Source organism: Artibeus jamaicensis, unplaced genomic scaffold (genome assembly GCF_021234435.1).
Source record: "Artibeus jamaicensis isolate MK-2021 breed Jamaican fruit bat unplaced genomic scaffold, CSHL_Jam_final contig_558, whole genome shotgun sequence".
NCBI lineage: Eukaryota > Metazoa > Chordata > Mammalia > Chiroptera > Phyllostomidae > Artibeus > Artibeus jamaicensis.
Genome location: NW_026521886.1, coordinates 2210490 through 2223217, shown reverse-complemented (window position 1 = coordinate 2223217; position 12728 = coordinate 2210490). Strand labels below are relative to the sequence as shown.

The 12728-nt window shown below is 39.9% G+C and overlaps 1 protein-coding gene across 6 annotated transcripts in view; it reads left to right on the top strand.

Annotated features, from left to right (window-relative positions):
* SENP7 (SUMO specific peptidase 7) overlaps positions 1–12728 on the top strand; it is a 151794-nt gene that overhangs the window by 120000 nt on the left and 19066 nt on the right. For 5 of the 6 annotated variants that reach the window (XM_053670306.1, XM_037131628.2, XM_053670308.1 and 2 more), the window contains 2 exons: positions 4220–4342; positions 6193–6285. The exons of the other annotated variant lie outside the window; for it this stretch is intronic. In XM_053670306.1, the coding sequence (XP_053526281.1) occupies positions 4220–4342; positions 6193–6285 (216 nt within the window). The remainder of the gene's footprint in view (positions 1–4219; positions 4343–6192; positions 6286–12728) is intronic. 6 annotated transcript variants of the gene reach the window in all.

The following is a 12728-nucleotide window of genomic DNA, read 5'->3' as shown; positions in this document are numbered from 1 at the left end:
GCTGATAGGAAAAGGTATTATTTCCATGGGCTGCAGAAATGCTGAGTGTCTTCTATCTAATCTTTTTAGGTAGTTCTTTTCTTCGCTATTTTTCTTAAACCCCATACAGTGACCAATATTTTTCTGATTTCTTGAAGAGGGCTTTCTGAAGATGTTTGGAGTTGTCTCTAGAGAGAACAGTTGTTTTCTTTCTAGTATTCAGATTTGCAAGCTCTAGCTGCCTTGGTCTTCCCTGACTCTCATCATCTTTTCAACTCCGGGACTCTGCCAGGCTTCAGTGGGTTATCCCTTGTTGTGCAGCCTGGAAACTATCAAGGCAGTAGGCTGGCACATTTGTGGAGCTTACCTTGTTTGTTTCACATTTCTCAAGGGTCATGATTCTTTGCTGCCTGATGTCCAGGGTTTTGAAAACTTTTGTTTTATATATTTTGTTTGATTTGCTATTTCAAGCAGGAGGAAAAATCTGTTCCTTATTATTCAATCTACACTGGGAGTAAAATCTCCATTATCATGAACTCTTCACCATCTTTCCATCTATGCATATTGAGTTGCCAGTTGTAGTAGATTCTGTCTCAAATCTATTTAATCTCTTTTCTTTTCATCATGATCTTTCTGGTTCTCCTTATTTTATCAAAATTGTTTTTCTGTCTTTAAGTAGTCTCTCTGTATCTTTTGTCTCTGTTTTGCTGTCCACCGAGTATATTTTTAAAACCATTATTTTCTTAAACTGCACTAAAAAAGCATTTCTTAGAAACTTTTAGTAATATCTTATAACCTATCAAAATGAGATCAAACACAGTCTGACATTTGAGAGTCTTGATAGTATGATACTAATCTGTCTTTTTAGCTATCTGCTAATATAACCCTACATATTACATAGTACAGCAAGATTGAATTTTAAACAGTTTACTAAATAAAACCCATTCCTATTTATGCTGCTGTATTAACACCCTATTATTCTTGCTTCCTGGAATTCTCATCTCTTTATCTTAACTTGTTGAAATTTTATTCCTCATTCAAGGTTCCTCTCAAGTTATACCTTTGTGAAATTTTTCCTTATCTTCTAATCAGATATTATTAAAAACCATAAAACTTTATTTGTGTCTCTTTTATGGTATTTAATAATATTTTGCCTTATTTTAAAGTTATTTGCTGGTTTTATGATTAATCTCCCTTTAAAGGTTTAGTATCTTGAATTTCACTTATTTCTGTATCCCTATAATAGTATCACATTTCTGTTTTGTGAGATGAATTGGGTCATTTTGGTATTAATTTTAATATGTTTTAATGGAATTAACTTATAATTTTATTTTTAATTCAGTAGTAACTGTATTTCCTATACTTCTTTTTCATGGAACTGCCCATATGTCTGTCCCTTATTTTCAGAGGGAATTCTAACTTTAAACTACTTTATAATTATTTTTTTAATTGATGAATAACTTTCAAATAGTAAAGTGTCCAGCTAGTGAATGTTCACATATGCACCCATGCTAATCAATAACCACATTATGGAAAAACTTCAAGTTGTCTTTGTTTTTTATGCTTTTAAAAAATCAATTACAAAATTATTTTCAAACCTGAGTAAACATTAAGAATAGCAGAGTTCTCTAATCAGGAAGGGTTTAATTTAATTTAATTTAATTTTTTAATCTTTTAAAAATTTATTTATTTTTAGAGGGGAAGGGACAGGAGAGAGAGAGAGAGAAATATCAGTGTATGGTTGCCTCTTGTGTGTCCCCTGCTGGGAACTAGCCTGCAACCCAGGCATGTGCCCTGACTGGGAATCGAACCTCGGTCCTTTGGTTTGCAGGCCTGCACTCAATCCACTGAGCTACCCCAGCTAGGGTAGGAAGGATTTAATTTTAAAATGATTGAATTATAATCTTAGGTTGAAGAATTTTTAGTATAGAAGTGGATTAAGAATTTGGAGCTTAGTCATATCTCAGAGTTACTAAAAGTTTTCTAGATTTATTTAGGATTACCAATTTCAGTTTTATATTTGATTGTGTGATTATTTGGTTAATATTTCCTTCTATCCTCATTCCTCTGGACTCTAAGTTCTGTGGGGGAGGTACTTTTTTCTCCTCTTCTGTTGTGTCTTGGCTGTAAAAATGATTGACACATGTTAGGAATTTGATAAATATGTGTTAAGTATTTTTGTAAGTGAGCAACTTCTGCTTTAAACAGTCTTCATGTAGCAATAAATAAGTGAGCAACTTCTGTTTTAAACAGTCTTCATGTAGGTGAGGTAACTAAAGAACAAAAATAACCGAAATCAGAGCAAATTGCAAGATTACTTTGAATGTAATTGGTTATAAAAATGAAGATTTCCAGAACACATAAGATAACTCGGGGTAGTTCTGGCCAAGATGGAGCCATAAGTAGAAATGCTTTACTTCTTCACACAACCAAAAAAAGGATACCAACTAATTTCAAAACAATGAAAAACCAGAACTGCCAGAAAATCAAACTGCATGGAACTCCCACAACCAAGGAGTTAAAGAAACATTCATCCAGACCAGTATGAGGGGCAGAGAGGAACCGCGCAAGGCAGCAGAACTCATTTGTGAGGCAAGGGCTGGCTGACTGGGAAACTAAAGACCCAGAATCTCTGGCTGTAAAATTCTTTGGGGGTTGCAAAAGTGGGAGAAACTCCTAGTTTCATAGGAGAGTTTGTTGGAGAGACCCACAGGGTCCTAGAATGTACACAAACCCACCCACTTGGAAATCAGCATGTGAAAGGGCAATATCTGCTTGTGGGAAGCAAGGAAAGTGGGGTTGGAGCAGAGCAAGTAAGCAGCATTGTTTTGTCTCTGACCCTTTTCCCATATGCTACAGTGCAGTAAACAGGGTTGCCCCACTCTGGCAAATACCTAAGGCTCTGCTCTTTACAACATAATAGTTGCTCTGAGACAAATAAATATGGCCCAAATGAAAGAACACATCAAAACTCCAGAAATTGAACTAAGCAACAAGGAGATGGACAGCCAATCACATGCAGAGTTCAAAACACTGGTAATTAGGATGCTCACAGAAACTATTGAATTTGTTCACAAAATGAGAAAGGAAAGGAAGGTTGTACAAAGTGAAATAAAATATACAGGAAACCAACAGTGAAGGGAAGGAAACCCGAACTCAAATCAGTGGTTTAGAACAAAGGGAAAAAATAAACACCCAACCAGAACAGAACGAAGAAACAAGAATTTAAAAAACTGAGGAGAGGCTTAGGAACCTCCAGGAAAACTTTAAACATTCCAACATCTGAATCATAGGGGTGCCCGAAGGAGAAGAGGAAAAGCAAGAAATTGAAAACTTATTTGAACAAATAATGGAGAACTTCCTCAATCCGGGGAAGGAAATAGACATGCAAGTCCAGGAAACTCAGTCCCAAAGAAGTTGGATCCAAGAAGAAACACACCAAAACACATCATAAATTGCCCAAGATTAAAGAGGGGAGAATCTTAACGTCAGCAAGAGGACAGGAGACAGTTACCTACAAAGCAGTGCCCATAAGACTATCAGCTGATTTCTCCAAAGAAGCCTTACAGGCAAGAAGGGGCTGGCAAGAAATATTTTAAGTCATAAAAGACAAGGACCTATATCCAAGATGACTCTATCCAGCAAAGCTATCATTTAGAATGGAAGGGCAGATAAAAGTGCTTCCCAGAGAAGTTCAAGTTAAAGGAGTTTATCATCACCAAGCCCTTATTATATAGAATGTTAAAGAGACTTATCTAAGTCTTCAAAAACTATGAAGAGTAAAATGACAACAAACTCACAACTATCAGCAACTGAAACTAGAAAACAAAGACAAAAAAAAAAAAAAAACCTAAGCAAACAAGTAGAACAGGAACACAGCCAGACAAATGGAGATTACATGGAGTATTATTAGTGGGGAGAGGGAGGGGGAGGATGAGGATGAGGGAAAGGTACAGAAAACAAGAAGCATAATTGGTAGGCATAAAATAGGGGGGAGGTTGAGAATAGTATAGGAAATAGAAAAGTCAGAGAACTTATATGTGCAACCCATGGGCATGAAATAAGTATGGGGGATGCTGGAGGGTCAGAGAGTGTGGGGCGGAGGAAAACAAAGGGGTGAAAAAATTGGGACAAGTATAATAGCACGATCAATCAATAAAATATACTTAAAAATATAATTGGGGAAAAACCAGGTAAAATTTGAAAATAACTTAATTTTATGGTGTTGCTATTTTACCAGGTATCTTCTTTTGGAGAAGGCATCAAATGAACTTGTTGAACGAAGTCACATTTTTAGTAGCTTTTTCTATAAATGCTTGACGAGAAAGGAAAGTAACTTAACAGAAGATAATCCAGATCTTTCGTAAGTCCATGTTCCAATGTACTTAAGTTTTGAGAGGCAAATATACCATTTTCATGTTCCTAATGAAGTAATTTCATATAGTATTCCCTAGAGTGAGCAATATTACCACTTGTGTAGGTCCTGGGTCTTGCTCTCCGAGACATTTCTCACCCTCCTGTGGTACTGTTCCCTGTCATAGGGAGGCTAGCTCTTGTAGGCTCCATTTCCAATTACATGTCCTTTGGGGGACACTGGAAGGTGGCATGTAATGAAGGAAGAGGCGAGGTTATTTCTTGCTTACCTTCTGCCTTGGGCAATAATTTTGGTAGTTTCTCATCCTAAAGTATAGGCTCTGTGAGGTCAGGAGCTTCATCTGTCTTATTTTCTACTCCATTCTTAGTGCCAAATTTTGCTCAGTGCTTGGAACATACCCAGGAACTCAAAGTAAAAGATAAATAATAATGTGTATTATTGAGCAGGGAGAGAACTGTTAGACATTAATCGAAGATGTTCTACACAGTTAGGAACTGAAAATAAGATTAAATCGTGGCTCCCACGTTCTCTTCTGTCTTTGTTACCCCATCCTGTGTGTAATATGTTCCCCATCAAATAAAGTTAGCACCATCAGGAAATCTTCCAAACACCAGCGTAACAAAATAGAAAAGTAGGTATCTATCCTTTTGATCTGCAAATGGAAAGTTCACAGACTATATACGAGTAGAAAGCAGTTGTGTATAACCTTGTAATATTTGGGTCATTCTGAAATAAGACAATTTGGTAAACGTGACTTCTGATTATTTTATGAAGTTAGTTTTCCACATGGTGTTAATTACTGCCACATTTTTTAGTCCATTCTGGATCCCATCTTACTCATCATGTCTAGCACTCTGAGTTTGGTTATTTAGTCAGATGTACAGGGATTGGGCAGAGATGTCTGTCTCCTGTATCACTTTGTATATTAATCTGTAAGATCTTAATGATTTGTTTAATTTCCTGCATAAAAAGAGTTTCTTCAAGAGACTGATCCCTGATCTAGAAGTCACATACCACCTCCTTTATGCCACTAATAAACGCCAGCCCCTTCCTAAAATTCATTCTTGACATCCCAACTTGGTTTGTTATTTCCTTCCTTAACTTCGCTGATATATAAAGAAAATAAATTACCTGTTTCGTTTGTGTGCCCCAGTCCTTTTATAGGTGGCTTTCCTAGATGCTGTAACATAATTCCTTTTGACACTTAAATTTTACTTATTTGTTGTGGTCTTTTTTCTGTCCTCATTTTAAAATAAATTCTTTTAGGGCATTGTGGGTGATTTTCATTACTTGTTCCTAGGAACCCAGAAGATGTTGTTGAAATAAAAGGGAAGATTGATGAACAGTGGCTATGCTTAACTCATTGTCCTTTAGCTTCTTTATATATAAAATGAAAAGAGATGAATTTCATCTTCAAAAACCTAAGAACGTTTGTCTCCTTCAGCTTACATTATGTTTTAAAATACTTCCTTATTCACAGATATAGCATGTAGACAATTCTATTAAGGCTAATAATAATAAGTTATATCACGCCCAGATGGAACTAAAAAGAATAAATAGGCATAGTTGTTTATATTCAGTTGTAGAACCACTTTTGTAATCTACAAAACATTTAATAAATTGTTACCTTCTGTATACTAAATTATTTATAAATAGTGATCAGATTTCAAAATACCTGGGGGTTAATAAAAAAATAACTTTGTAGTGTGTTATATATCTTGAAAAGAATCATTAAATAAATCAAACCTAGCAATTTTCAGTTATAAAGATGACTCTTGAAATCCTTAAGTTTTTAATTTTTTTTACATATCAACTGTATCTATCTTTCACATTCCCAGAATGGCACAAAAACGACATAAAAGGGTGAGAACGTGGACTCGCAACATAAACATCTTCAATAAAGATTACATCTTTGTGCCTGTAAATGAGTCGTGAGTATTTTAGATTATTATAAAACAAATTGGAGAGGGTGCATATTTAAATTAATAATCAGAAGTTTTGGTACATAAATTGCAGGTATTATTTTAAATCTTTTTCTAAATAAGTAGCTAAAACAATGAGTTATTTTTCTTTTTTTTTAAGATTTTATTTATTTATTTTTAGACACAGGAGAAGGAAAGGAGAAAGAGAGACAGACATGTGCCCTGACTGGGACTTGAACCAGCAACCTTTTGGTTTGTAGGCCTGTGCTCAATCCACTGAGCTACACCAGCCAGGGCCAACAGAGTTATTTTTCTTGGATTTTGGTTCGACTGTGGCTACACTATAAGTATAGTGAAAATAAATAAAATGACAAATCAACATGAGACTGCAATGACTGAGACTTTGCATTTTTTTTTTGGACTCAAGAAAAGACTTTTAGGATAAATCTTCAAAGATTTGAGAATAAGCTCTTTAAGTGCTAATAGAAAAAAAGGTGATGCTGTGAGTCTCTTTGTAATGCAGATTCTTTTTCTTTTTAAGGTATATTTTACTGATTATGCTATTACAGTTGTCTCACTTTTTCTCTCCTTTCTTCTCCTCCCACCAGCATTCCTCATGCCTCCACCCTTTAGTTCATGTCTGTGGGTTGTTCATATAAGTTCTTTGGCTTTTTCATTTTCTATACTATTCATAACCTCCCGCTGTCTATTTTGTACCTAACATTTATGATTCTTATTCCCTGTATTCCCCAACCCATTTCCCCCTTCCCTCTCTCTGCTGATAACCCTCCATGTGATCTCCATTTCTCTGGTTCAGTTCCTATTCTAGGTTTTTACTTTGTTGTGTTTTTTTTGTTAAGATTCAGTTATTGGTAGTTGTGAGTTTGTTGTCACTTTACTATTTATATTTTTGATCTTCTGTTTCTTAGAAAAGTTCCTTTTTTTTAATGAAGTTATCAAAAGTTTTATTTCAAAAGCAACACCATGTATTACAGAACTTAGAGTGAACCATCTGGGAGCACAGAATTTTATGAAATAATTTGGGAATTGTTTTACTTGCAGTTAATTTGCAGCTTGCATTTGAAATTCATTTTTTCTTTTTTAAAGTATTTTTAAAAATATTTTATTTACCTTTAGAGGGGAAGGGAAGAAAAGAGGGAGAGAAATATTAATGTATAGTTACCTCTCATGCATCCCTTGCTGGGAACTGGCCTGCAACCCAAGCATGTGCCCTTGTTACAGAAAATAACTCAGCCGCTTTCGGGTGTACGGAGTGGAACTTTATTTTACGTGCGCGGACTCAGGAGTCAGTCTCCAAATTCTGGGCCCTGAGCAATGGGGGAGCAGTTATTTTTATAGAGTAAGGGAGGGCCCATCCTTTGGACTGACTATTACTTCTGGTGTGAAAGCAGGAAGCAGCTTACAGAAGCAGAAGTAGCAGAGCATTATCCCTGGCATGCAGATGATAAGCAGTCCAGAGAAGCCAAAAGAAATAACAAGCTACTGGCTGCAAAAACAACTGGGCTGCAAAAAGAAATCACTCTCTAGTTGCTGTGCTGTGTCTTAAAATAGCTATCAATTTCCCCCAACATTCCCCCCTTTGTTGTTTGACAGCATTGTTAGCTGGTCTGGCATCACTATAAGGCTGGCCTGTAAATCTTGGGGTATCTTCTGATAACGATGTCTCTGGAGGAACAGGATCTTGGCAGTTGTCTTGCGAGTCACTGTGGCCTCTAGACTCTGGACTCTGGTCCGTAGTACACAGGGGCCAAAACTTAGGCCTGAGAAAATGATGATTAGGGGTCCCAGGGAGGGGGGCAACCACTGGAGCCAGGCTTGAGGGTTTAGTCTCCAGTTCTCTAATTCTAACTTTCTGTTTCTTTGGTGCGGCGGTTTATATTCTCTCTGATTTCTTTAACTTTCTTTGCTATGATCTCTGACTGATTTATATAGTAACAACATTTCTCTCCTAGGAATGTACAGGTTCCCCTCTTTTTCTGGATTCAGAGCATTAATGAGGTTTCTTTCCTCATCATTTTTCTCCTCCAGTGATTTACTATTAGGGAGGGGTTCTGAGATTCCTTTCTCCTTCTGGAATCATATACAGGACAATGGAGGAAGGTCTCATCTTATTGTAACTACTTCTGGCTGGACATGGACGTCATCCTACCTACCCTTGGGTCAGGGGTACCCTGAAAGAGGAGGGGGGGTGCATCATGGAGGGAGTCCTTCCTGCAAGGGGAAGGATCTTTACAGGGTCCTGATCAGTTGGCTGTCACCAGGAAGTCTCAGGCTTGGTGTCCAAAGGCTGGCATTACTGGACCCTTGGCCTTCTGGTCAGGTCATATTCTGGAGGTGACAGATTAGGCAAGAAATTGGAAGCACTATTAAATCGTAGCTGTTAAATGACAAAGGCAGGCACTTCAGTAAAAAATGGCTTATCTGGAGGAAGGTGTACAAGGCATGCTACACTTACCCAAGACTCTTGTGGCCCACTATACTCGGGCTGAGGGGAATACATTAGGATTTCCCTCCTTTTAGATTTCTGAGCCCTTTCTGTCCAAGCCATCAAGACAGAAAAGGGAAAATCAGTTCTAAAGTGAAGCCCACAGACTACCCCAACCCTTTATTAACCTAACTACTTAGTTCAATGAAACCATTGAGTCTCGGGGTGGGGGGGCAATGATGAAGATGGGCTTCTTAAGTGAGACCTATATTGTAACTAATCATCCATAGGCATAGGCAGGTCATAGGCATATGTCCTATGAAAACAGAAGAACACATAGGTTAATTCACACAATAATCCCCAAACCAGTCTCTGCACCTGTGAGACTGTCTTTTGGGGACATTCCATTGCAAGGTCCTTCCTGCAATGACATTTAACAGTGGCAATTTGACAGGTCCTTTGCACCTGTAAATTGTATATCTTCGGTAACATCATAAACCTGGTTTCAACTCTTAGATGAAAATAAACTTTCAAGACAGTTAGCTACACCATTCTGATGTCCAATACTGAGCATAGTGATTTTCCTTGAACCACAGTTTTTCTCCTTAAGATCACCCTTACTGTTGTTACAGGGACTACTTTGGGTCCTGCTGTTGATTTTGACCATTCATTTGCATAAACACACCAAGAGCAGCCTGGATCACTTCTGATCTTTAGGTCCGCTTGCTGGAACTCACACAGGAAACCTTCGATTGCTTCTAGTCCACATTGGGGCACAGAAGCAGAGCCACACATCTGCCATCTGGCTTTGCACTGTTCCATCGTTTCACTCAAATCCTTGAGCCTCCATTTTCCTACATTCCTTGTTGGCTTCATCTGTCAGGAAAGCAAGCTTTGTTCCTTCCCTGTATACGGACAAATTAGACAAATATATGAAGGCGAAACTCATTGAAATGAATGGAATTGCACAGGACACCAATAGCAATGAAAAGGAAACTGGGACTCAAATCAATGGAGTGGACCAGAAGAAAGCAAATAATGGCCAAACAGAAAAGAGTCAAGAAGCAAGAATTCAAAGAAATGAGGAGAGTCTTAGGAACCTCCAGGACATCTTTAAACGCTCCAACAGCCGAATTATAGGGGTACCAGAAGGGGGGAAAGGCACAGCCACCAGTGGAAAACTTATTTGAACAAATAATAAAGGAGAATTTCCCCAATCTGGCAAAGGAAATAGACTTCCAGGAAATCCAGGAAGCTCAGAGAGTACCAAAGAAGTTGGACCCAAGAAGAAACACACCAAGGCACATCGTAATTACATTAGCCAAGATTAAAATGAAGGAGAGAATCCTAGAAGCAGCAAGAGCTAAGGGGACAGTCACCTACAAAGGAGTCCCCATCAGACTGTCAGCGGATTTCTCAAAAGAGACCTTACAGGCAAGAAGGGGCTGGAAAGAGGTATTCCAAGTCATGAAATCTAACATGAGGGGGGGGGTGGGGGGGGGAGTAAAAAAAAAAAAAAGAAAGAAAGGCTGTGTGGAACTGCACAACCAATCAAAGTACCAGGCTTTTCTCATGGGCTTTTGCTAGCTTCACAGGTCAATCCCAGTTCCTCTGAGCTTTCTGGTAACTACCAGATCCCATACATGCCTCCTTCAGGTGTGACATTCCAGTCAAAGTCCTGGTTAACAAAGCCACTATTAATGACTGGTCTTACTGGTTTTATGCAAAGAAACCTTACGTCATCACTCATTCCTTCAGAGTGTCAAATTGTGGAGGGATCAGATAGGGAGAAAAACACAAAGCTAGAAGGAAAATCTTTCTCCTTTTAATACCCATCAAGATGAATCTCCATGACTTATACCTTCTATTATTAACAGCACATAATTTCTTTCCAAATTTTTCACATTCCCATTTATTCTTATAACTTCCCACAGACTTTCTGCAATATTCACAAACCTTCTATTGCCTTTTTACCTATCCAGATTTATCCATAATTCACTTTTAATCCCTGTTCCTTTCCCACACTGGGAAGGACTGTACTTAAACTCAGTATCTGGCAGCTGAATGTGCTTAGCACTATAGACATCTTCTACTAAAAGTCTCTAGATTCTCAGGGACATTTTTCACCTTTCTGAAGCTTAGACCTTGCAAACACCCTATAAATCAGATGGTCAGCCTTGGACCTCAGTTCATGACCCTCAAAACTAGAGCCATTCCTATCAGAACCAGTTACACAGAGAACCTGATGGCTGCAGTGTCCACACAGCAGCAGCATACAGCTCATAATCTGAAAAGAAGCCTTAGCCAGTTCCAAGATGGCGACACCCGTGAACGCTCTGTCCTCCAGGGTGGGGCATTCACGTGGCTCATCCATTTTACCCAAAATGGCAGCACCCGGACTCTGGTTCCACCCAGCTGCGTTGGCAGCCCTGAGGCTCTGGCTCCAGTCTCCAGAGCGAAGGAGGCCCCAGAGGCCCCCGAAGCCCCTGGTGCAGCAGTGAGCAGAGCCCACTTGCAGAGGCTGGGAATCTGTGGTGGAGATTTCTCCCACTTGCAGGGCGGGAGAAGCCATAGTGGGCCTCACCTCCCCAGAAGGCAGTGTTACCACTGGAGTTCCTGCTTTCTGGGGTCCCCCTTTATCTGTTCTGAGGATGGGAGGAGGTCTCCCAAAGACTAACTCATACGGTATATAACCTGAAGGGTTAAGGGCATTCCTAACCCCAAGTAGTGCCAGCGGCAGCAAATCAGTTCAAGGTAGTTCAGTCTCCTGGTGGAACTTAGCTAGAGTTTCCTTGAGAGTCTGGTTCATGCACTGTACTATTTTCGAGCTCTAGGGTCAGTATGGAGTGTGCCCTCTCTGTTTCGATTTGTGCCCCTTCTTTAAGGACACCCGGTACCCTGTCTTGGTTAGCAGTTTGAACAGCTGGCAAGGGCCCTCCCAGCACTCATCTCGGGTTGGTGCAGCTGAAAGGAGGTCATCTAACACCACAGTAACACTGGGTCAGGCTCCTTCTTGGTGAATGATTTTAGATCTCTGGCCAGGGCCTCTGTGAGGGGAGTGGGAGAGTTTCTGAAGCCGTGCGGCAGTCTGGTCTGGGTCTAAGACAGCTAACCTGAGGACTGTATACCCGTGTAACCCTGGTCTTTATTGCCTGCAAGTGAGCTTTTTCTTTTTCCTTTTCAGAGCAGATACAGAGCAAAATTAGAAACACAGAGTTCCAGAACAATACACAGGTAGAGGCATTCTCTTGCACCAGAGCGTTTGTTCACTGGTGCCTTGCAGAGACATGCTCCTTCAGGCTCAGTTTCTTGGTAGAGACATGCTGCTTTGCCTCAAGCTGAAGCCCCTTCCTGGGTCCCAGGTGGCAAAGGCATTTCCCCCAACCGGGTACAGGCGATCTTTCCTAGGTCTTACCATACAGGTTTCTGATCAGAAACAGAACCACATGTGAGAAATTTACTCTTTTCCCACCAAACCAGAAAATAAGTAGTTGAGGTTTCCTTTACTGCAGGTTTAAAACTTTTACATGCTTTATACATATTTCTACTCATCTAGATTTATCTATCATTCTTTCTACTCTTGGTTCCTCTGCTTTAGGCAGTCTGGTGGCTCCCTGTTCCTGGGAGGTATCTGATTTCCCAGGGGACTCACTGCCAGGGCTGCCAGCGTGTACCCAGGAGGTCTTCACAGCTTTCTCCTGGCTCAATCAAGGGGTCTTGGCTGGGGTAGCCCTGCTTGTCTCCTTGGCGACCCGTTTAGCATGACCAGGTGCAGGGGGCCATGTGGACCTTGGCTGCCTCCCGTCCCTCCAGTGAGGGGGGTGGTGGTCACTGCCTGCCACCTTGCTGGGCAGCTGCTCTGTCATTCTGGGGCATATTTAGAGGGGCTGACCCCTCTGAACAGGATCTCTACTCTGCCTCCAGAGAGGGGCAGGAGCCAGAGTCTAGGTTGTGGATGTGGGTCTTTGCTTCCCTGGGTCTGGCCAAGAGTTTCCGGAGCGTAAGG